This window comes from Trachypithecus francoisi, unplaced genomic scaffold (assembly GCF_009764315.1).
Source record: "Trachypithecus francoisi isolate TF-2019V2 unplaced genomic scaffold, Tfra_2.0 Lachesis_group13, whole genome shotgun sequence".
Lineage (NCBI taxonomy): Eukaryota > Metazoa > Chordata > Mammalia > Primates > Cercopithecidae > Trachypithecus > Trachypithecus francoisi.
In genome coordinates, this window is record NW_022681458.1 from 99706576 (window position 1) to 99728421 (window position 21846).

The window sequence follows — 21846 nt, forward strand, 5'->3', positions numbered from 1 at the left end:
TTTCACCTGGAATCTGTATGTCTCTTTTACCAATATGTGTAGACTAATTGATTAATGCTTAAATTGAGCACACAATTTGAAAGTATAAAAATTCCTTGGAAAATGTCATTTTTTTCATATAAACTTTTAAAAAGAACATCATTCATTAGGAAACCCACAAAGGAGTATAATATTTGGGTTTCTATTATAGCTTCCTGAATTAATTTGACTTCTTAATTGTCATTAATTTTTAAGCCCTAAGGAAATAACTACACAAATATAATGTATAGATTCTTTTTCTACCTGTAAACAACAAATTATTTCATAAAACAGAGTGACACTGCTGTGAAAGTTGATTATTTTTAATCAGTCAGTTCACATTACGTGACAAGAATCAAAACATTTGTATTGAAAAGCTACAAATCAGTTTTTGAATGCTAGGGCAAAAAAAATCTGAAAATCTCTGACTGCATTATTATTATTATTATTATTATTATTTGCTTCTGCTTTTGGAAAACCTGAAAGCTTTCCAAATGCATGCAATTTTTTTTCAAATTTTGTAAACATTTGCTTCTAAGCTAAAACATCCTGCTAACTTTCAGCCAAGATTATTTTTATGGTTGAACTATTAACTTCTGCATATAGGGCCTTGTAATGGGAAAACTCCCAGTCCTAGAGCTCCCATTGTGTAAATGACACCACTATAGACTATTTGAGAGTACTGCATCTTGGTAAGTTGAGGTGTTGCATTATTTAAATTCCCCATTCACAATAAGAAGCTAATTTCCTAGGGTCTTAATTGTGGCTCTGTTCCTTCCAACTGACTCCAAGGGAAAAGTATGTTAAGAACCTAAACTTTACATTGGGGGTGGAGGTTGGAAATTAGACTCAGGCTGTATCTGGGAAGAGACATTATTTATTCTGATGCATTGTGGATTTTAAAGTGTGGGAATATCCGCTGACTGATTTGACCAGAGCCACAATGCTGTATTTCTTAGATAGCCTCTCTGGTTGTTGAACTGCACATTTATTCCTACATTAACTTCTGTTATGTTTAAGCTTTCTTTTTGATAATAAGACTGTCATGTATTGCTAGACATAAACTCTGTTAAATGTCACTAATAAATACAGTGAATTAATCAATAACCGGTTCTGTATACAGAGTTTGTGAACATTCAATGCATGCCATAAATTGCAAGGTTTACGTTTCAAGCATTTTCTTAAGAATGAGGAAGTTTCTCTGGAACAGCAAAGCATGTATCAGGTACCTATGGCAGAGATGGCAATGTGTTCACTAGTTTGTCTTCTCTTTCTGACAGACCTCAGAAGCATGTCCTCTTATCCACATTTGTTTTCTTAATTGCAAAATACAGCTTTTCCCCCGCCTCTCCACCTTGTCATCTCTGATTTCTTTTGGTTGTCTTTTCCTAGTTTCTCCTTTATACTCTTGCTGACTGTTTCCTGTTTATTCTTTTTTGATTTTGTCTTCCCCTCGAGTCCTAAATGTGGCTTTCTTACAGACACAGAGGCCCCAGCGTGACTACCCCAAAGAGGCAATTCCAGCTTGGACCCAGCACAACACTATGCTGTCAGGAAGGTGGCAGTCCTTGTGGCTGCATTAAAACAAAACAAAACAAAACACAAAACACCAAAGCACTAAACTGGTCTTAATTTTAACTCAGAAAAGCCAAAGAGATTCTCTGCAAACATTCTCAGAGCTTCTTTGAAGATCATCTCCGTTGTAAATGCATGCGGATGCCTAACCTAAGGCATGAAAAGCAAACACTTAAAAACAACAACAAAAAAAAGGTCAGTGACCTCAGAAACATTTTTGTTCCGTCCACAAATATTCTCCAGGGAAAAAGAAAAAAGTGCTTATCTTGTACTCTTTTTTTTTTTTTTTTTTTTGGAGCATGTAATTTTTATCAGTTTGTTTTGTTTTTGTTACTTTTTTTCACTCACTGCTTATAAAACTAGCAAGCAGAAGTCTCTCTGGAACAAGACAGAATCATAAAAGTTTTCAAGAATCTCGTCACAAACTAAACAGTACAAATTGCACATTCTTCATGGAAGTATCAGCCTTTAGTGCGTGCCTGGATCCAACTATAATAGATTATCCCAAAGTGGGAAAGAATGAACAGTATAAAATTAGCAGAACTGGGAGCAGAGCTTGTCTAGGGAAGGCAATATGATCTGCAGTTTTGGGGCCTGGATTCAAAGGCAACGGGAAACAACTATGTAAAGTTTGATTTTTGCAAGTAAGCACTCGGTAGGATCTCAAGAGGCAGACTGGTGCACTGGATCAAATATCAGGGAAATTATGTTAACAACTACAATGCTTGCTACAATACTGTACAATAGCTGTACTATCATCATGCCTGTTATTTATATAACATATACACATGCATATGCAAATGCAACATGTATATGGCAAATATTCATATATGTATATTCCTGAGTTGAGTTAGGTGTCCAGCCACTCTTTTTCATGATATTAACACACATATTCAAATAGTCACAAAATTAAACAGGTTTCATTTATAATGTCACAGGCTTGTTAATTTGAAATTCTCTCAAACTTCAACTAACAGTAGAGGAATTACCAAAAAAGAAACAGTTAAGGTATAATAATAATTTTAGCCATCCTTTTTCCAAGTTGCTATAATCTACCCAAAGATAACTAATTGTTCAGAGTAAACATTCCACTCAGACCACAAAAGGAATCCATTACACAAACATATAATTCACAGTCATTTTTAGTGGGTTGTAAACAGTTTGGAATGAGCATAAAATGGGACAAAAATCAAAGTGAGCATTTTGAAATGAAAAAGTGTTTGCTACAAAAGGTCAGTCCCTTTGCTTGGCAAACTATGTAGAAAAGCCTGGGAAAATGCTGATCACACAAGCAATGAGGGAATTTTAAAGCCAACAGCCTCCTTGTTTCTTTAAACAGACATCGGAACCTATAACTGGATCCTGTCAAACAAACGACAGCAAAAAAATATAACAGCTGCTAAGAAGGCAAGTTGAGAGATAAAGTTTTTGAGGCTAAGGACCTTCTCAGAAGTAGACTAAAGGTCTTTCTTAAATCTTTAAGCAAGGTTATGGATCCCAGGGTGGCTTTTAGGCATCAAGTCAAATATGTAACTTTGTGTACCATTCCTGTCATAGTATTTCGTGTTCCAGAAAAAAGACAGAAAGGGCAAACTTCTTGTTGATTAGCATCTGCTGAAGCATTCTGCAAAGTTGCTTATACCTGGAATTATCACATTTGAAAAGCATGATTTCATTTGAAAAAAATTGTGGTCAAAAGCATGTGACATACCATTTCTCTTCCTAATCCTTTTTAAGTGTGTAGTTCAGTGATTTTAAGTATATTCACATTATTCTACAATAAATCTCCAGGTATCATTTTAATGTTTTAAAATAGTTTGGGTGCATATTAACCAGAACCGGGAATCATGAAGGAAGTATGAGTTAAAACATATTCCAAATGATGAGCGCCAATCTAAATTATATTACAAACTTATGAAAATTAATGTTATTGCCTTAAAACCAAACATATTTTGGATGCATAAAAATATGCACCAATTTTTTTGTGCACCAATTTTTTTGTGCACCAAACATATTTTGGATGCATAAAAATATGTGTAGGGTAGAAATATGCTCATTCATCTAGTTAACCCTACTCTTACATAAAATACGTATTTGGCAAAATGCATGTTTGATATTATTGAGTAGAAATATGACTGGTTCGCCACTTAAGGCATGTCCTTTTAGATCTCACACCAAAGAACTCCCTATATTACATAGCCACAATGTGTCAAGAAAATAACCTGCAAAATAAGGCAAAATTAAATCTCTCCTGGTCTCATAACGAAGATAAAGCCAAACAAATATATGTTTATTGTTCAGGGTTGATTACATCATTTTTAAGCACACATAGTTCCCTGCTTTTTATTATTGTCATGGTTCTTCTGTCTTGTAGGATCTGTTCTTTTCTCTCATAGTACTCATCACAGTTTATGCTAACATACATAATCGTGTGTGTCTGTTTAATGTCTATCTCCTCTGTGTTATCAACTGGTAACACAGAAGATGACACACAGTAGGTACTCAATAGCTATTTGGCTTTGATTACTTCATTTAACCAATATTTATCGAGTGCTTACAAGGTGTCATGTGCTGTATAAAGCTTCTTTCCAAATAATGGACCTCAACAAAGGATAGTCAGTTACATACTTGGCATAAAAAGAACTATGAATTAAGGTCTTACTACTTGTTACAGCAGTTTAAAATAAATACTTTGTTTAGTTCAGGTCTCCTAGGCCCTTGTATCTGACAGACACAGGTGATCATATTTTTAAGTAAGCAATTTCCACACATATGTCATCATAAACTACACAAAGTGTTCTATAACATAGTGAAAAATGAACTTCTCACTGCTTATATCTACTGTATGTCACAATGCCTTCCTCTACATCAAACTTTCCCAACCCATTGCCCAGGGATTTGAATGGAGCCCAACATAAATTCGTAAGCTTTCTTAAAGCACTATGAGATTTTTCTGCATTGTTTAAAGCTCATTAGCTGTTGTTAGCGTTAGTGTATGTAATGCTATGTGTAGCCCAAGACGATTCTTCTTCTTCCAATATGACCCAAGGAAGCCAAAAGATTAGACACCCCTGCTGTACATGCTTGTTTCCTCAAACCTCCAAAACAGTGTCAGATGATCTCATGCTTTTGGTCATTGTACCCAGGATATGAATTAAGAATTAGCAGAACCATATTTTAATATTTTCACAGAAATTACTTTGTAAAAGAAACATAAGTTGAGTTTTTCATTGGCTAATTATGATTTCTCAGATAATGCTCTATAACCATAAAGGCAAGGCAAGGGGAAGGAGCCACTTGGAAGAGCTTTAAGGATTAACATGCTCCTTAAGAGTTTGTCTTCCAAATTTTGCTTGTATTTTCAAGGCTCAGCAGACAATGTCAGAAACCACAGAAATAAAGTTAATCTAGTTATAACAGTTGGTGAGAAGGAGAATGCTCTGGTAGTTTCGAGTAATAAAGAGAACCAAATGAAGATACAGAAATGTACTAAACAAGTTATTAGCTAAATTGGTTTACATTCAGTTTATTAATAGATTTTCTTCTAGGCATGTACAAAAGTTGCAAAATTTAAAATGTAATCACCTTACCAGGGATGAATAAAGAATGCATCTTGTGCCAAGTACTGGGTAGAATTTCCTTGGAGAGACTACAGAAGTGTGAGCAATTTGGCTGTGTTCGATGCAAACAGGTAAGACAAATAACTGACTGACTGACTGACTGACTGACTGGATGGATAGATGAATGAATGAATGAATAGTGAGATCTGCCTTCCTGAAAATGTTTCATTTTAAATCATCCATCTAACAAGCATTTTAGAAACATAGCCACAATTTGTAGATGACTTTTTAAAAGGAGTAAAAAATAATCACAAGAAACAAAAGAGAGAGAGGGAAACAAATCTTTTTATAACAGCCAGTGTGCCGATGTAGTGAGTATCAAGACCATTTCCCTAAGACTGTGAGAGTAAACACACAGTTTTCATCAAATGTTCCTTTCCCATAACTGGTCCATCAGCATTTCCCATGACTCTGCAGTTGGGTTTCTTGGCTGGGGAGTATCTGGCCATTAGAAGGAGGGATCCAGAGATGCTGAGTCCCAGCCATGCTGAGAGACTTGGCACCTTTATATGCTACTTCCTAATACCAACCCCAGCATAAAATGTCATCAGAAGCCTGCATAAACATTGGACTTAGATTCACATAAATTATTTCTGTCCTGAAATGCTTTATGCCAGAATTTCGTAAAAACAACACTTTGAGTAAATAGAATTGGTGTATAAATATAAGAATATTAATCCAACAAAATGATCATAAAAAATTATAATCAAAAGTACACACTTGTAAATCTTGCAATGATGTGAGAGGTTTATCTTGTGCTTCTTAGTTTTTATTGAATATTTCCATAGGGTTCCTTTAAGCTGACACTGCCAAAGTGCTTTGAATTATCAGTTGCTTTGTGGAATTGGAAAGTCTTTGAGTTTCATTAAAATGCTTAGGAATTATTTTAATAATCATATGTGTGATTAGTGCCTGTTTAGTGCTTGATCTACAAATTCATTTTAAGAGTAAACATAGGGACAATGAAATATAACGCTAGATGTGATTGCTCCAGTCAGCAAAAATATTGTCTTATTTTATTAAAAATCACCAACAAAATGCCATGAACTGAAGATATGGTTTCTATTTATAGACATTTTCTACTCTACAGTATTATAATATCTGCACACCGCAAGGCTGCATCTAGCAGTTTTTTGTTTTACCTAGGGTAGAGACATAAATTGAGAGGTATGGAGCGCTTCTTTACAGATGCACACATCTTATTATGTGCTTCCCCAACGTCCTATTTGGATTTTTGGTCTAATATAACAATACTCACACTGTTGGCGCTGAGTATTTATAAGTGGATGAAGATTTCCTGAAAATGATGACAATTTAGCTATTGGAAATAATAACATTATAATATTCTCAGTGATCCATTTTGGCTTTAAGTACTTACTAAAGAATATTTATTCCTAAAATATATACTTATAAAATTAAATGAAATTGCAACTTGCAATAAAAACACATTTTTCTCTGAACTCCAATTGACTTCATTTCTCATAGACACTTCTCCTGTGTTCATCCTGCAGTTGCTGCTTTCTACTCTCACTGTATTCTCTGCTCTTCCCTCTGATGTGTTGATATGCTTTCCCCAAAGTCATTCTCTTCATCCACATTCCCTACCCACTCTTCCCCTTCTTGTTATTCTCTCATTCCCTACTGATAGGGGAATAATAGGATCCCAAGGCTGTCCTTACAGTATAATTAAAGTATGAATTTCCAGGAGTTAGAAATTGCAGACCATTTTTATTATGCTTTTATAATAAAGCCAGGTAACATTGAGAGAATTAAAATGGCTTTTTCCTAGCAGATTACTGGGTAAAGATTTTTTCCCCTTGGTTCTATTGTCTTAAGAGACTAGGAGCTGGAAATGGGAATAGGTTCACCAATCCTTTTTCTAAAAACACCTCTATCTTTTACATGATATATATCCCCCTAGATCCTGGGAATATGTTGTAAACTTGTAACAGATGGTGATGAAGCCTCCCATTTTTATACAATACATTTTTAAGATTCTGCACCTACTATATGTATCTTCCAGGAAAAATGACCTTGAATGAATGAAGTCATAGTTTGAAGGAAAAACACCCCACAGATAGAGTGGAGTAGAAATGATGATTCCATTGGGTTTTGTTTTGTTCCCTTCAGTAAGATGAAATAATTTCAGATGAAAAGCAGAATGCTGAAATAGAGGAATCAAAGGTCATCTTTCGAGGTGTGTCTTTTAATTGTTCCTGAAAAACCCGTTACCGTATTCTGTACTGAACAGAGACGTGTGGAAGGTGGGATATCACTGTCTGCGATTCGGAATGCTATTTGCTTAACTTGGGTAATGTTGGGGGCTTACCAAAAATTGCTCTGGCACAACGTCTACCAGCATGAATGTTAGGAGGGTTCTAACACTGTGAGTGCTGATATTTTATGAATGTTTTATCACTGGCTTGAAAACAAGAAGTTTGCACTTGAATCAACAGTATGTCAGACAGACAAAATATTAAAAAAAAAAAAAGAACATTAGTGAGAATTACTAATGTCCCTATTGTAAAAACAAACTGAAGTTAATAAGAAACTTGATCCTCTTAACCGATTAACACAAGTCAAGTTTTAATTGCATGGCTTCTCAGACAAATCGAGTGGCACTGCTAACTTGAGTATTGGTTGCCTAGAAGGTGCAGTAATGGGGGGAACTGCTGCACATTCAGTCACCCACCTCTTTTCTCAACAGCTTCAATGCATTGCTTTACAAACCACGGAACTGTGGAATTTTCACGTTCACACACTTTGTGCAGATGAGAGCCAAAAATTTGATCTGCAAAAGAAACAAAGATGAGCTTCATTAAAATCCAAGCTTGCGTTGTTCCTTAATTTGATTCTGTTTCCATATCCACTGCATGCTGAAATCTTCATCTTGCATGGGAATTGATTTTTTTTTTTTTTTTTTTTTTTTTGCTTTATTTCCAAAGTGTCTACGGCAGACATACGAAGACCACAACTCCTTCCTTATGGAACAGGATCTTGGCCCCAGAGTGAGAAAACTGACGCTCAGCCATCGATTAGCAGGGATGACTGAGTAAGTTATAGTCTCTCTGGGCCTTAACTTTGTTGTCTATAAAGGAATGACAAAGAATTAAGAAAATTTCTGCAAAATAATTAATCTTAGTGTTTTGGTATACTGAGTGTTTTAGAAGAAGTTTACCAGTTAACGGTTATAAAAATTACAATGTTATCATTATATTTAGGATATTCGTTCTGCAACTCAATAGTATTTGAGGAGGCAAGTTCTAGGAGACTTGCTTTGAAGTGAATTACTTAGCATTTCACCTGCCTTGAATGCCCTTCCTCTTCTCTAATCTAACTATCACCTTTCCTTTAGGGTTCAGCTCAGATCACACTTTCTCCGCTAACCCCTTCCTGTCTCAGCTTTGTGTCATCTGTGACATAGGTTCTTTGGAATACCAGATCCTCAGGCTGTTAATAGATGATTCAGGGAAAAGGGCCTGCGAACAAAATGGTTTAACGTCATTAGGTTCTGCAAAGTTAGACAGGTTTAACGTGTATTTATTTTTAGAGCCTGTGATATGCCCATGTGTGCTGTGAATCTCCATGAGGGGTGGAGGATGCATTATCTCCCAAACTTATTTGAGCAACATCCTTTGATTTTCAGAGAGCATGTTTCCAGACTAATGTTTACAAGAATACCCACTGTGAAATCCAAGCCTAGCCCTCTCGTTTGGAACATGATTGACGCTACCTTACATTGTGTATTTACATTTATAATAAATGGAATAGACTCTCTCAAAGCAGATTCTGAGTGTCTGAATCATCTATGTTTTCAACAGTGCTTAGCACAGACTCTGGCCTGCAGTATTTACAAATAGATGTTTGTTTTTTGTAACTGTGGTAAAACACACATAACATAGAATTGATCATTTCTACCATTTTAAAATGTACCATTCAGTGACATTAAGTATATTCACAATGTTGTGCAACCCTCACCACCATCAATTTCCAGGTTTTGCTATTGAGATAGTATCTGCTTATTACTGATAATGAAACAAATATTTAGTGGGTCCAAGGGCTTCCCATTTCACTCAGAATGAAATCAAAGTCCCTACTGTGACTTATAAGATATTACATTATCTGACCTCCACTAATAAATGTATTTTATTTGGGTCTTCTCTCCCCGTCTTTAAATTTGTAGTAGCCCCACATTGCTGTTTCTCGTAGCTGCCAAGCACTCTTCTGCTGCAGGGATTTTGCATTTTCTTCTTCATGGAACGCCATTGCCTTAGGTCTCTGATCAAATGGTATCTTCTTATTGTAGCCTTTCTTTCCTACCATCCTTTTAAAAAATGGCTCCACTCCATGCCATTCTCTATGCCACTTTCCCAGCCTTACTTTTCTTAGAACACATATCTCCACTTGACATATGAGACTGATATGTTTTCTGCTTAGTTGTTTCCCTTGCTTAGAATGCAAAAGCCAGGAGAGTGGGAGTCATATCTCAACCATTTATTATTGGATCCCGAGTACCTAGACAGTGTTTGGCACATACTAGAAGTTCAATAAACATTTGTAGAATGATGGACTACAAGACGTCATCTTAACCATCAGTGGAGGTAGTCAATAATTTTTTTAAAGTAAAATTAGATAGAATAACAGATAATGCAGCATAAAATAATGTTCAGTGATATGTATTATTATAAGGGGATACTCAAAATGGAGTATAGAGAGAATTCAATGAATCATAATTTTCATTTATTTCTTAGGAAAACATAATGGTTTGAATTGCTGACAACCCAGCATGGAGGGAACAATTAAAGCTAAAACACTATTAATAACATACTCCAGGCCGGGCATGGTGACTCACACCTGTAATCCCAGCACTTTGGGAGGCTGAGGTACGTGGATCACGAGGTCAAGCGATTTAGACCATCTTGGCCAACATGGTGAAACACTGTCTCTACTAACAATACAAAAATTAGTTGGGCATGGTGACACATGCCTGTAGTCCCAGATACTCAGGAGGCTGAGGTAGCAGAATTGCTTGAACCCCGGAGGGAGAGGTTGCAGTGAGCTGAGATCGCGCCACTGCACTCCAGCCTGGCAACAGAGTGAGACTCTGTCTCCAAAAAAAAAAAAAAAAAAAAAGAAAAAAGAAAAGAAAAAAAGAAAATACTCCAATGTGGAAATGTGCATTTTTATCCAAGTAATAGAAAGCAGCTCAAAAGACATGGACATAGTATAGAGAAGTGGGAAATAATAACGGGCATTTGCTTTGAATACTTTGGTCAAGTATCAATGACTTGTTCAAAACACTGTGTAACCACTCTAAGAACGAATGACATAAAATATTATGTAGCAAAAAACAACCCAGTAGATCAGATCAAATGATTTACATTGTCTGGAGATTACAGTCAGGAAGAGTGGGCCTATCCAGAAGAAGTAGTCTACACATTAGTGTACCCTGCAGGCATCAAGCTACAGCTCATACTTCCAGCAAAGATACTGAATCATGCAGAGAAGTCAAATTATGTTCAACATAGTGTCTTCTATAAGGTAAATAAGAAGAAATGCTATAAAGTAAAAAACCCATTAATCGATTTTATTACTCAAATCAATTTCACAAATATTATCTTCTATCTTCACAGCAATGAGGTAGGCATATTGAGTTGTAAAAACAGTATCAAGAAGTCCGTAATATTATGGGAACTAATGAAAGTATTCAAAGAATATACAAAAAAAGAAAATAGCAGGTGTCATAAAAGGTACTGAATGCTAAGAAATATGTCCTTTAGTACAAGGTCTTTTTGTGTCATTTAGTGTAGATGTAGTATGCAATGTGTGTATGTTTGTACAACAGAGAGTGGGAGATAGAGAGTGTTAGGAGAAATTGTTTTGTTTTTGTTTTTGACAGGTGGATATAAGAAAATACAGACAAGAGCATTCCAGGTCTCTTTTATTCATTTAGTTATTTGCAAAAGAACGTCTTGAGTGACTACACTCTGTTTAGAGCTAGGAAAGGCACTGGTAATATAGCAACAAAGACTCATTCCCTATTTTCTAAAACTTTGCCTGGTAGAAACAGTATATAAGTAAACAGGTAAGAACATTTTATGAGAAAACTGCTGTAACTGGGGAAAGGCAGAGGCAATGTGGGAGAATGTGGTGCGGCACCAGACTGGCCTTGAATGCTTCCCTTCTCTGAATAACTGAATCCTCAAAGATAAGGAAAGACAAGTAAAAGAGGGAACAAAGAGCATTTTGGGAAATGAAAGGAAATAAACAAATGCTTGAATGATGGGAAGAATGATAGGAAGACTGGGGTGTGCTAAGGAAAACATTCACTCTTAGAGAAATCTTGATGTATCAAGTTATAAAAGAGATGGAGGTTATGTTATAAAGCATCTTAAATTTTGCCAGGTAGGTTAAATTATTTGAGAGTGTGCAGATACCATTGATTTTCTACATATAAGTAATTCCTCTCCCACCTTCTTTCTTGTTTTTAGAAGCCACTCATATGACAGAACCTGAAAATCATCTTTATTGATTTTTATCTGACCTGCAGCTTTGGGTGATTAGATAACTCTATCAATGAAATGTCTAGAAAAGTGACTCAGGACCATATAGGAAAATATTTTTTCCCTTGAAGAAAAGAAAGGGATATGTAAGAAGTCTTTTTCCTTTTTTTAAAATCCATCTTTGAATATCATTTTGCAATGATGTGATACTTGGAGCTATTGCAGCAATCTTGTCACCACGAGACAATGAGTACTAAGAACAACAGCTAATGTATTAAAAATAAGCAACAAAAACCTGAGACCCTGAAGACATGTCTGAGCTTTTAAACCAACACTAAAACACCTTCTCTAGACTTATTTTTATATGAAATAACTCATTTTTAACTAGGTATTCCATTATCTGCAGCCAAAAGCATATGATATGACATTAGGAAGTGATTGTGGTTTTTGAGTAAAATGAGCATTATAATAATACTCTACTTGAGAAGGTTTACTTGGTAGTACTTTGTAAAGAAAAGGGAGGGCGGGGGGTAATATAGTGGGCAAGATGAAGCACGAGGAGATTAGTTAAACAACTAATGTGATTGCCTAGGAAAGATGTTATGAGGACCAGAATCAGGATAAGGGTGTGACAGGTGTCATCACTGTACACAATCCATCTTGTCTTCTCTGAATTAGATGTATACATTCACCTCCTTTGCCATGGAACCATCTGGCACAACCTACTAGAGTGTGCAGAGTTTATTTTCCCACATTTCTTTGATATTAGGCTTGGCCAAATGTCTTCTTTGGAATGATGTAATGTGAGTGGAAATGTGTCAGTTCCAGAATGAGGCCTTAAGACGCATTGCAGATTTCTACTCATCCTCTTGCTTCTCTGCTATTGCTAAAGAAGAGCTTCCTTGGGTAGCTGCTGCCCCTTCAGCCTGGGCTCCAGAATAAATACATATGGCATAGAACTGAGGCCAACCTTTAGTGAAGAGACAAGTCCAGTCAGACCTGCAGCTTAAAGCAGAGCAGTCCAGTCAAGACTGCACCACAGACACATGAAAAATAGATGCTCCTTTTCATATGCCACTGAGATTTTATGTTTGTTTGTCATGTAGCAAGAGCTTACTCATATAGGTGGTGATGAGTTCACGTTTTTGGTGAAATATGATCTAAGCTATGTTGTGAGAATGAAAACAAAGAGGATTGGCAGGACATGGAAACTAAAATTGAAGAGTGAACAAAATAGAAAAAAAGTTCTAAATTTGCTAAGAATGTGGAGTTATGCCTTCAGTTTAATTTCAATCCTCAGGAGGAGTCTCAAAAAAAAAAAAAACTTTCACCTTAAAATTTAAACTATTCATGCCTTACCAAATTTTATGGCACCTCTTCTGCACTCTCTCCAGATGAATCCAATTCTATCCAATTCCATTCAGTGACTCTTTAGTGAACACCTACCATGTGCTCCGTGTTGTAAAGAATGCAAAGATTGCTTTATTCATTCAGTAATGATTTCACGCAGGTTATAGGCCACACACTGTGTGCCAGCCTGAAAATGTAATGATGCACCATCTCCTACAGTTTAGGGGAACAGAATAACTCTCACAAGCAGCTACAACATAATGTGACTAATGCTGTTGCAGATATGTGTAAAAATAATAGAGAGGGTTTATTGTACACTACACTAAGCCAAGCAGAACTCAAAGTACTTCATATATTCTAACACTGAATTCTCACATGCACCCTCAACCCTTCGAGCTTTGATATTATCATCATCTTCATTTTACAGAAGAGGGAACTAAGGCCCAGAGATATCGAGTTATTTTTGAAAGGTCACAGAGCATTAGGCTCTTGGGGGAGGGAGGATGGGGACCTGAACTAAGACAATAAACCTGACATGGCAAGAAGGGTTGATTCAGTGGGATTCGGCAAGTGGGTGTAGCAGGTGAGCCGATCCACCAGGTGAAAGTGACTTCCAAGCTCCTTGCTTGAGTGGAGAAGACAGAGACACAGTTACTTGAGGGTCTTGAGAATGGAAATGGAATTTAGACATTAAGAAAAGCATTTCAAATGCAGCAGAATGGTAATGAGAGATAAAGATGAAAAGTGTTTGCTGGATTTGGGCAACTTGAGGATATTAGTGACCTTAAGAAAAATAGTTTCAGTAGAAGAGTGAAACTGAAAGGCAGATAGTTGTCATTAAAGACTTGAAGAGAAGGTGAAGAAATAGAGACAGCAAATAGACTCCTCTTTTAAGAACTTCAGAGGTGAAAAGGCTAGCATATGGGGACTAATTAGTTATAAGGGGAGATAAGACCTGGAGAAGGATTTTGAGATGTAGTGAATGGGAGAGAATTTCAACTACAGGGTATTTTTTATTGCCAGGGAGCTGGGTGAAGTACACGGCTGGTTATTTTTAGTGATTATGATGTTGGAAGTGGGGGAGGTACATTACTGCCACTTACTGGGTGGTCCGGGCAAGTGCACCCAGTCCCTCACAAAGGAAAAACTGCCATTGGTGTCTTGGTGAGTAAAGAGCCTAGACATCTTGAATTTCACTAGATAGAGGGCAAATGTTTGCTTTCCCCAGTTATCAACAAAGCCAAAACTGTTATTCTCACTTATAGCTCTTGAAACTTGCTGTATTCTCCCAAGAAGGTGGGGCTCTGGAGTACAAGAACATAGCATCCCAGGAGAACTTGGTTACATCAAAGGTCACCATGTGCCCCAAGCTTGACCAAAGCAATGCTCCTTCTACAAAATTTAGCGTTTGGATACTGAGAGACTAAGGTGATTGTTTCTAGGGATGTGAACTGTAGGCTGCCTACACTTAAACCCTGGGGGCTGGGACAGCCATTTGGGAAGATGCTTATGTGCCACAGATGAGTGGACACAAGAACTGGTTTGCAGGGAGAGGCAAATGGAACAGATCCAACTCAGCTCCTGACTTTCCAGTGCCTACTCCAGGCACTTTGTATCCTTGCCATGGTTCTTGCCATACCCATGTCATGAGCTCCATGAATATCATGAGATCCCCTCCTACCCACGTCAGTAGAACTCTTGAGTAAATTTCTGTTTATTGCAAGCAAATACACTTGGGAAAAATATGGATGTAGCATTGGCCAGACGTTTCAAGAAAGGGATTATGGTCACAATAGGACCAGGTTTGGCAAAATAGCTCAATGGGATCCACTGCTTACAGATGACACTGGCTAGAAAGAGTATGGCAAATATCAATTGGTTTTGCTGGTCCTGTGTCTATTCTCCTGTCCTCTGGCAAGAACATCCTGAGATTCCCTTGGGGATGGTCCTTTCTCATTTTGCTGCCATTTGTTTTGGGTAGTGATGAGTCCACCCCCTCCATCTCCAGTGACAAACATGCATTTTATCTTCTTGGCCACAGTAATTGATTCAGACATGAACATGTGGCCTGAGCGGATCATGTCAAGTAAATCCTGAGACTTTTTCTGATGTTACTGGGAAAGAGGAATCCTCTTTTTATGACAGATGTTAAACTATGAAGATATGAATCTGATCTTCTAGAAGTTATGCTGCCACCTCTGGAAGAATGGAAAACAGAGCTGAATGATGGAAGACAAATATTTGATAGCATATTGAACAGAATAAATCCAGTCATGTCTGAAGCTATCCCTGTCCCTTGGACTCTTCAATTAAGTAACTCAGTAAATTCCATTTTGACTTTTACAATTTGGACAAGTTTCTATCATTTACAGTAGAAAAAAATCTTGACTACAACATTAGCCGTTGACAGACAATGAATTAGATAATTGAGAAGAGATGATAATGCACATCAGATGGCTTTGCAAAGTCAACAGTGCTGTCCAAAGAAAGGAAATTGTAGAGATTTAACTACATTGTCATTGTTGAATTTAAGCGCTGTTGTAGGATTGCTCTCCATTTGTAAATCTAATACACCTAGAGTTTCATACACCAAGCAGGACAATTCAATGACAGAAATCTATTTGAACCACGGAAACTTCTATCTTAAAATAGTATTAAAAAAAGGGAGAGAGAGAGAAGGCATTCTGTTTTCCAGGCAAGCCTTAATGAACTTTATCCCCTAAATGCCCATGTCTCTTGTCCTGGAACAACATCAAGAATTATTTCTATTCTCCTCTTCATTACAAAAAAAAGGAACGCTTCCAGAACCCCGAGTTTCTGACTTCCCACCTATATTCCCATCTGTGTGCTCATTGGTAATCCTTTCTTCCTCTATTAACAACCATAAAAATATGCATGTTATTCAGAAAACAGCTCTTGCTAGGGGAGCCAACATTTTTGGAATCTTCTGCAAATGCCTGTGACTTTGGCCAGTGTGATCATTCTACCTTCATCCCACCGTTTCAGCACTTATAACCAGGGGTGGCAGGATATACATTGGTTAGAAAAAAAATTCATTTTCTGCAATTTTTCTTTGAAAGCATCCTTTGGTGAGAAAAATAAATAGACCTTCCACATGACTTCCCTTATAAATCATGTTGTTTATATAATGAATTAGTGTTTAAGTAGAGAATGGTGGTTTTTAATCTTTAAGCTCTCAAACTTTTGACCGATTTAGTTAGTTCATCAGCATAACCAGGTTAAGTCTTCCAGATTACAAATTAGTTTCATTCTTCCTCATCACTGCTATATGTTTTTTGACAAATTATGGAAAGAACACCCAGTAATGGGATCTGTGTCAGTTAGATTCCAAATGAATCAAAACTATGAGGATAACTGCTCAATAGAGGCAGTTAAATGTTCAAATAATGAGACGGTGTTATCATCATTTACGCAGGAGACAGTCTCCACAGGCTTTTCAAAAGGATGTGACTCTGCTCAGGAGAGAGGGCCATTGCAGAGATTCTAGTAAACTTTAAAAAGGAAGAGTAAAGCACCTGGAAGGACCCACGCATGAGGAATACAGAGGGAATCAGAAAACAATAATGGCAGCCCGAATGGCTCAGTCACAAAAACAAATCAGACAATTATCCAACTATCATGGTAATGATGTATATTGGTTAAGGTTTCTGGCTGTAAGCAACAGAAAAACACAACAACACTGTGGCTGTATTAAGCAAAGGAAAGTTTATTTGAATGATGTTGAGGGGTGGAAGTAGGAAGGAATTCAATGAATTTATGAGAGGCTGGGGACCAGTCTTGGAGATATTTCGAAATCAAGATGCTTAGCGGAGCCACGAAATTGAAAGAAGAGGAAAAAGCGACTGCCTTCTAACTCTGGTAGCCGGGTCAGGGTGCTCATTTCATGGCCACCACCAGCATCAGCATTGTCATAATAACTTCCAATCATCAATCGCTCTAGATTGGAAGTTTCTCTAGATGATGCTTCGTTGATCAGGATTATGTTATAAAAATAATGGATGGGGAGAGAAAATACAACCCTCGTAGTTTCTATAGTAGGTAGCATTCACTTAGAATTTTTCTCCCACAGAAATGCTACACATACGGGCAGATTATTTCCTAGTAAGTTGCTATAATGGAAAGGCAGTGAATATTGGAAGACAAAACAGTATTCAAAACATGGGTGATTTCAGCAATTTAATAATTCCATCTTTTGATTTTAAACTATAGATGACACTTGTTTTTCCTTTTGAGAACTGGTTTTCAGCCCAAAACTTTTAGCTTGCTTATCCAAGCATGCTGTTTCTGTTTCTACTTTTTTTTTTTTTAAGATAGAATCTTACTCTGTCACCAGACTGGGGTGCAGTGGCACAATCTTGGCTCACTGCAACCTCTGACTCTCTGATTCAAGTGATTCTCCTGCCTCAGCCTCCTGAGTAGCTGGGATTACAGGCATGCACCACTATACCCAGCTAAGTTTTGTATTTTTAGTAGAGACGGGGTTTCACCATATTGGCCAGGATGGTCTCGAGCTCCTGACCTCGTGATCCACCTGCCTCGGCCTCCCAAAGTGCTGGGATTATAGGCGTAAGCCACCATGCCCAGGCTCTACTCTCACCTTTTATATTTTCTCCAGTTCTGTTCCCACCATCTTTTCTTTTCCTTTAAAGTGCTCATGACATGAGCCCCATGTCATGTAACTTTCTCAAAACTTTACTGAGAATGTTTGGGTCTCATCAAACCTAACAGATTCTAAAGTCTCTAGTGATAATGACAATATCTACTATGGAGAGACTAGCCTGGGGGGAAGAGTATCTCCCTGAACAATGATAGCTGAGTTGCTGTAGTTTTCAACTGAAGCTGGATATTTGGCTGCAGGGGTAGCATCCTTTGACCAAGGCAGCCTGAAGATGAGTTTCAGGGATGGGACTGATAGAAGAGCAAAGTTGTTCCCAGCCCTTTCTATTTTTTCTCTTTATTCCTTTTTCAGGCTTCCATCAGTCTTCAGTTTTCATAGTTTCACTTCAATCCTAAACAGTACTTCTGTGAAGTACCCATTGGCCCCTTGTTTTCAGCTCCTAAACTCATCTGCAAATAGATGTCAACCCAATTTTGGTCTGACTAGTGCAACAGGTATTTTGGTGAGTACACCAGCCAGGAAGAAATTTGCATCTTAAAGTTATTAACCCACATGGGACAATGTGCATGAAATTCTTCTATATTTGTCTAATCAAGGCAAGAACTTTGTCAATACTTTGTACCTATCTCTCCTACCCTCTGCTAATCTAAAGCAACATCACATACATACACACACACACATACACACACACACACACATACGTCAGCACACAGAATCACAATGGCATAGAGAATGGTTTGACCGAGTAAATCCTTTATGCATTTTTGTATTTCTTCATTGAATCTAACCATCTGTGAGTATTTTTCAGTGCCTACTAGGGATGGAGTAGTGAAAAGAACACTCTCTGTCTTCACAGAGTCTATATGTAAGTGAGGAAAATAAACACAAAAACACATTAACATATAATATAATGTCAGATGGTGACAAGTGCTATGGAAAAAAATGAAGCAAGGCAGAGAGACAGAGAGCTATTGGTGTTGCCAGGGAAGGCATCTCAGGCAATGGCATCCGAGCAGAGACCAGTGAAGTCACCAACTGAGCCGTGTAAATACAAGGGGAACAGCAAGTGTATAAAACTGCTGGTGTAAGCTGGGTTCCTTAGAGGAGGAGCAGGAAGGCCTGGGTGGCTGGAGTGGGGTGAACAAGAGGAAGTATGGCTGAGGACAAAACGTAAAAAGTAGCCTCAGGGTCAAAACAGGTAGTAACCTATAGGTCACAATAAGGACATACATTAGATATTAAGAATGAGTTTCTTCTAAGTAACTGGAGATTATAGAGGAGGGGAGTGACATGATATGATTTACATTTATGAATGATCCTTCTCATTGCAGTGTGAAGCCTAGATTTAAGGAGGTTAAGATGAGAAGTAGGAAGACTAGTCAAGGGGGAAGTGAAATATAGGAAGAGAGGATGGTGCTTGGATAAGAATGATTCCAATGGAAGTAACTAAAAGTGGCTGAATTTAGAATATATTTTAAAGTGGGATCTGCTGATGAAGAGACAGAGTAGAAAGCGGGGGTGACCCCAGGTGGCACATGGCGGTGATATTTCCTGAGACAGAGGACACATGGGACCTGAAGAATCAAGGATTACTCTAGATAAATCTGAGATGTCTACCAAGCACCTCAAAAGACATGAAATCGATATTTGAATACGTGAGTTTGAAGTTAACTGATATTTTAAGTCTGGAAAGCATCAACCTCTAGATGGAATTTGAAGCTGCATGAATAGTATATTTCAACTCGAATGTTTAATGTCCAATAGACTGAGAATAAGAATGAAAAGAGAAAAGAAGTCCAAGGCCTTAACATAGGGGTAACCTAACATTCTGAAGCTGGGGAGAAGAGCAGGATCCACCAAAGGGGCACTCACTGACACGACAGTTTCAGTAGGAAGGAATACGAAGCTGTAAATAATAACTCTAAAACCACTGCAAGATTTCATGTCCAGCTTCATTTCCTTATTTCTTTTTAACTCCTGGAAGTACGGTGTTCAGTAAAATAGTATCTAGTCTACTAGATACAGCTCACAGTCCAGTTGGAAGATGTTAAAATAATGAAATTACGCTTTGGGATGAAGAGAAGGTAGGACTAATTGAGAATGATGAAGAAAGGGATAGCTTTGTGGCACTGGTAACAGAGTTGGAAGAGTAAAAATGAGTACAAGTTTACTAAGTAGAGGAAGCTACAAAATGATATTCAAGGTGAACAAAACTTTACATGGTAGGAAAAGATGAATGCTGTTTCTTCTACTTGTATTTATATTTATTGCATTTATTATATTACATGCCTTCTGGTTGCCTAATGAGTGCATAAATGAATGTATGAATAGATAAAAAGAGAAAATTTACAAAAGAAAATTATTTCCTTTGATATTAAAACAGCTTATTATAAAGAATGTTTTTATTTTTTAAGGCAATATACCTTAATATTTCAATATTTTTTTCTTACAGACCACAGTAGGACAAATTAGTCTAATATTTTCTCTCTGGGTTTTAGTCCCAGAAACTGATTTCTATCTAAAGATTGTAATATGAGCACTTAAGTATGAAGGAAATATATTTTCATTCAGTTTGCTCTTATGTATTTCAAATAATTAACATGACTAAATTTTGTTCAGCTGACTGTTGATGTACATTGTGGATTGGTGATATTTTCTGCTTTTCATTTGCCTATCATCATCTCATGGGAATCACAGAGGGGGACAGCAAAGGAAGGGAAGGGTAATACAATTCAAATATATCACGTTTTGCTACCTTCTCCCATATTTGTATGCTCTTTACATACTTTGAATAGAAAACTGTCCATGAAATTCACATGCTCAATTATATAACTTACTATAATTAATCTGAAGTTAAAACTTATCAATTAGGTTGTCACTTACTTGACTAAGTAGGAACTTTATAGGGGGATTAAAACTACTGTGAAATTATTAATTGCATTTGTTTGAGTGACAAGTCTAAGGAGAAAATCTGATACACAGAATTTATTCAGGTAATTAAAAATACTAAATGATTCATCTTCAAAGCACAACTTATATAGACTAAAGCTGGAAGTGTCATTCAGTGATTGAGAAGAGTTGAAAGATTGTTTTTGGGTGGGGAAAGTATAGAAATTTCACTCACTCTAGATTAAAGTAAAACCTAGGAAAGAAGACTGTACTTTTCCTAATATCAGCATAGATTTGTTAGAATCCCAGGTGGTACGACTTTAATTTATTTGCACGAATGCATAGTTCAATAAGAAAAGACTCAAATTTAGTCGGAGTAAAACTGCTTAATGATTTCAAATATTACTTTAATATATTAATATAACAGGTTTGAATATCGATAATAGAGTCTCTTTCATTTGGGTCTTAAGGGTGTTCTCAAAGCCACTAACGCTGAGTGTTAGGTACGCACTGAAGTATCTAAGAGGAAAGCACTTGAGGTTAAAAGCACTTTCTCTCTCAGCCTCGGGTTGAAAGCTATTTCAGGATTCTGTTAAAGGCATTCTTTAGTCCTCAGCTTCAGCTTAAAAGTGGCTTTGATGAAAAGTGCTTTGAGGCAGGTAAAGGATTTTTTAATAAACCATATTAAGAGCCAGGGAATCATGTGGTTCTGTGGAAGGGCTGGCTAGTTCCATGGAGGTGTGATGTAACCTCTGCTCAGGAATGTCCATTCCCCATGGGCTGTTCTGAGCATGTGGTTCGCTAGTTTTTCCTTGCAAAGAAATTGAAAAACATTTCCAGGAATGTAATTGGAGAGTAGTTATGAGCCCAAATTAGTAGGCCATGATGCATACATTTCCGAAAACATTTCGTCTCATTTGGGCTTCTAGTCAAATACAGTGTGTGTTTCCCATTTTTCAGTTTCTACTGAGGAAAGTGACATTGCAACATTTCTAAAATACCTTATCCTGTCCCAAAGTTGCCCACCAAATTGAATGAATAGGTATCATGTTGTGAGATGCTGCTTTATATATTGCTCATTTTCCAGGTTTGTTGCATGCTTGACAGTTATGTTTTCAGCTACTGGGATCCCTTACGGAGGGAGAGGACATAGAGAGGGAATGGAGTATCTCAGTTGGATCTGCCTACTGAATTGGCAGAATGATGTTCACCATCATGGATGCTTACTTGCAAGAGTTGATATTAGTTGGTA

At 37.1% G+C, this 21846-nt stretch overlaps 1 protein-coding gene across 3 annotated transcripts in view; it reads right to left on the bottom strand.

Moving 5' to 3' along the window:
* The window catches only part of ARHGAP15 (Rho GTPase activating protein 15), a 653192-nt gene that overhangs the window by 230188 nt on the left and 401158 nt on the right, over positions 1 to 21846 (bottom strand). For all 3 annotated transcript variants that reach the window (XM_033231613.1, XM_033231614.1, XM_033231615.1), the window contains exon 10: positions 7906 to 8004. In XM_033231613.1, the coding sequence (XP_033087504.1) occupies positions 7906 to 8004 (99 nt within the window). The remainder of the gene's footprint in view (positions 1 to 7905; positions 8005 to 21846) is intronic.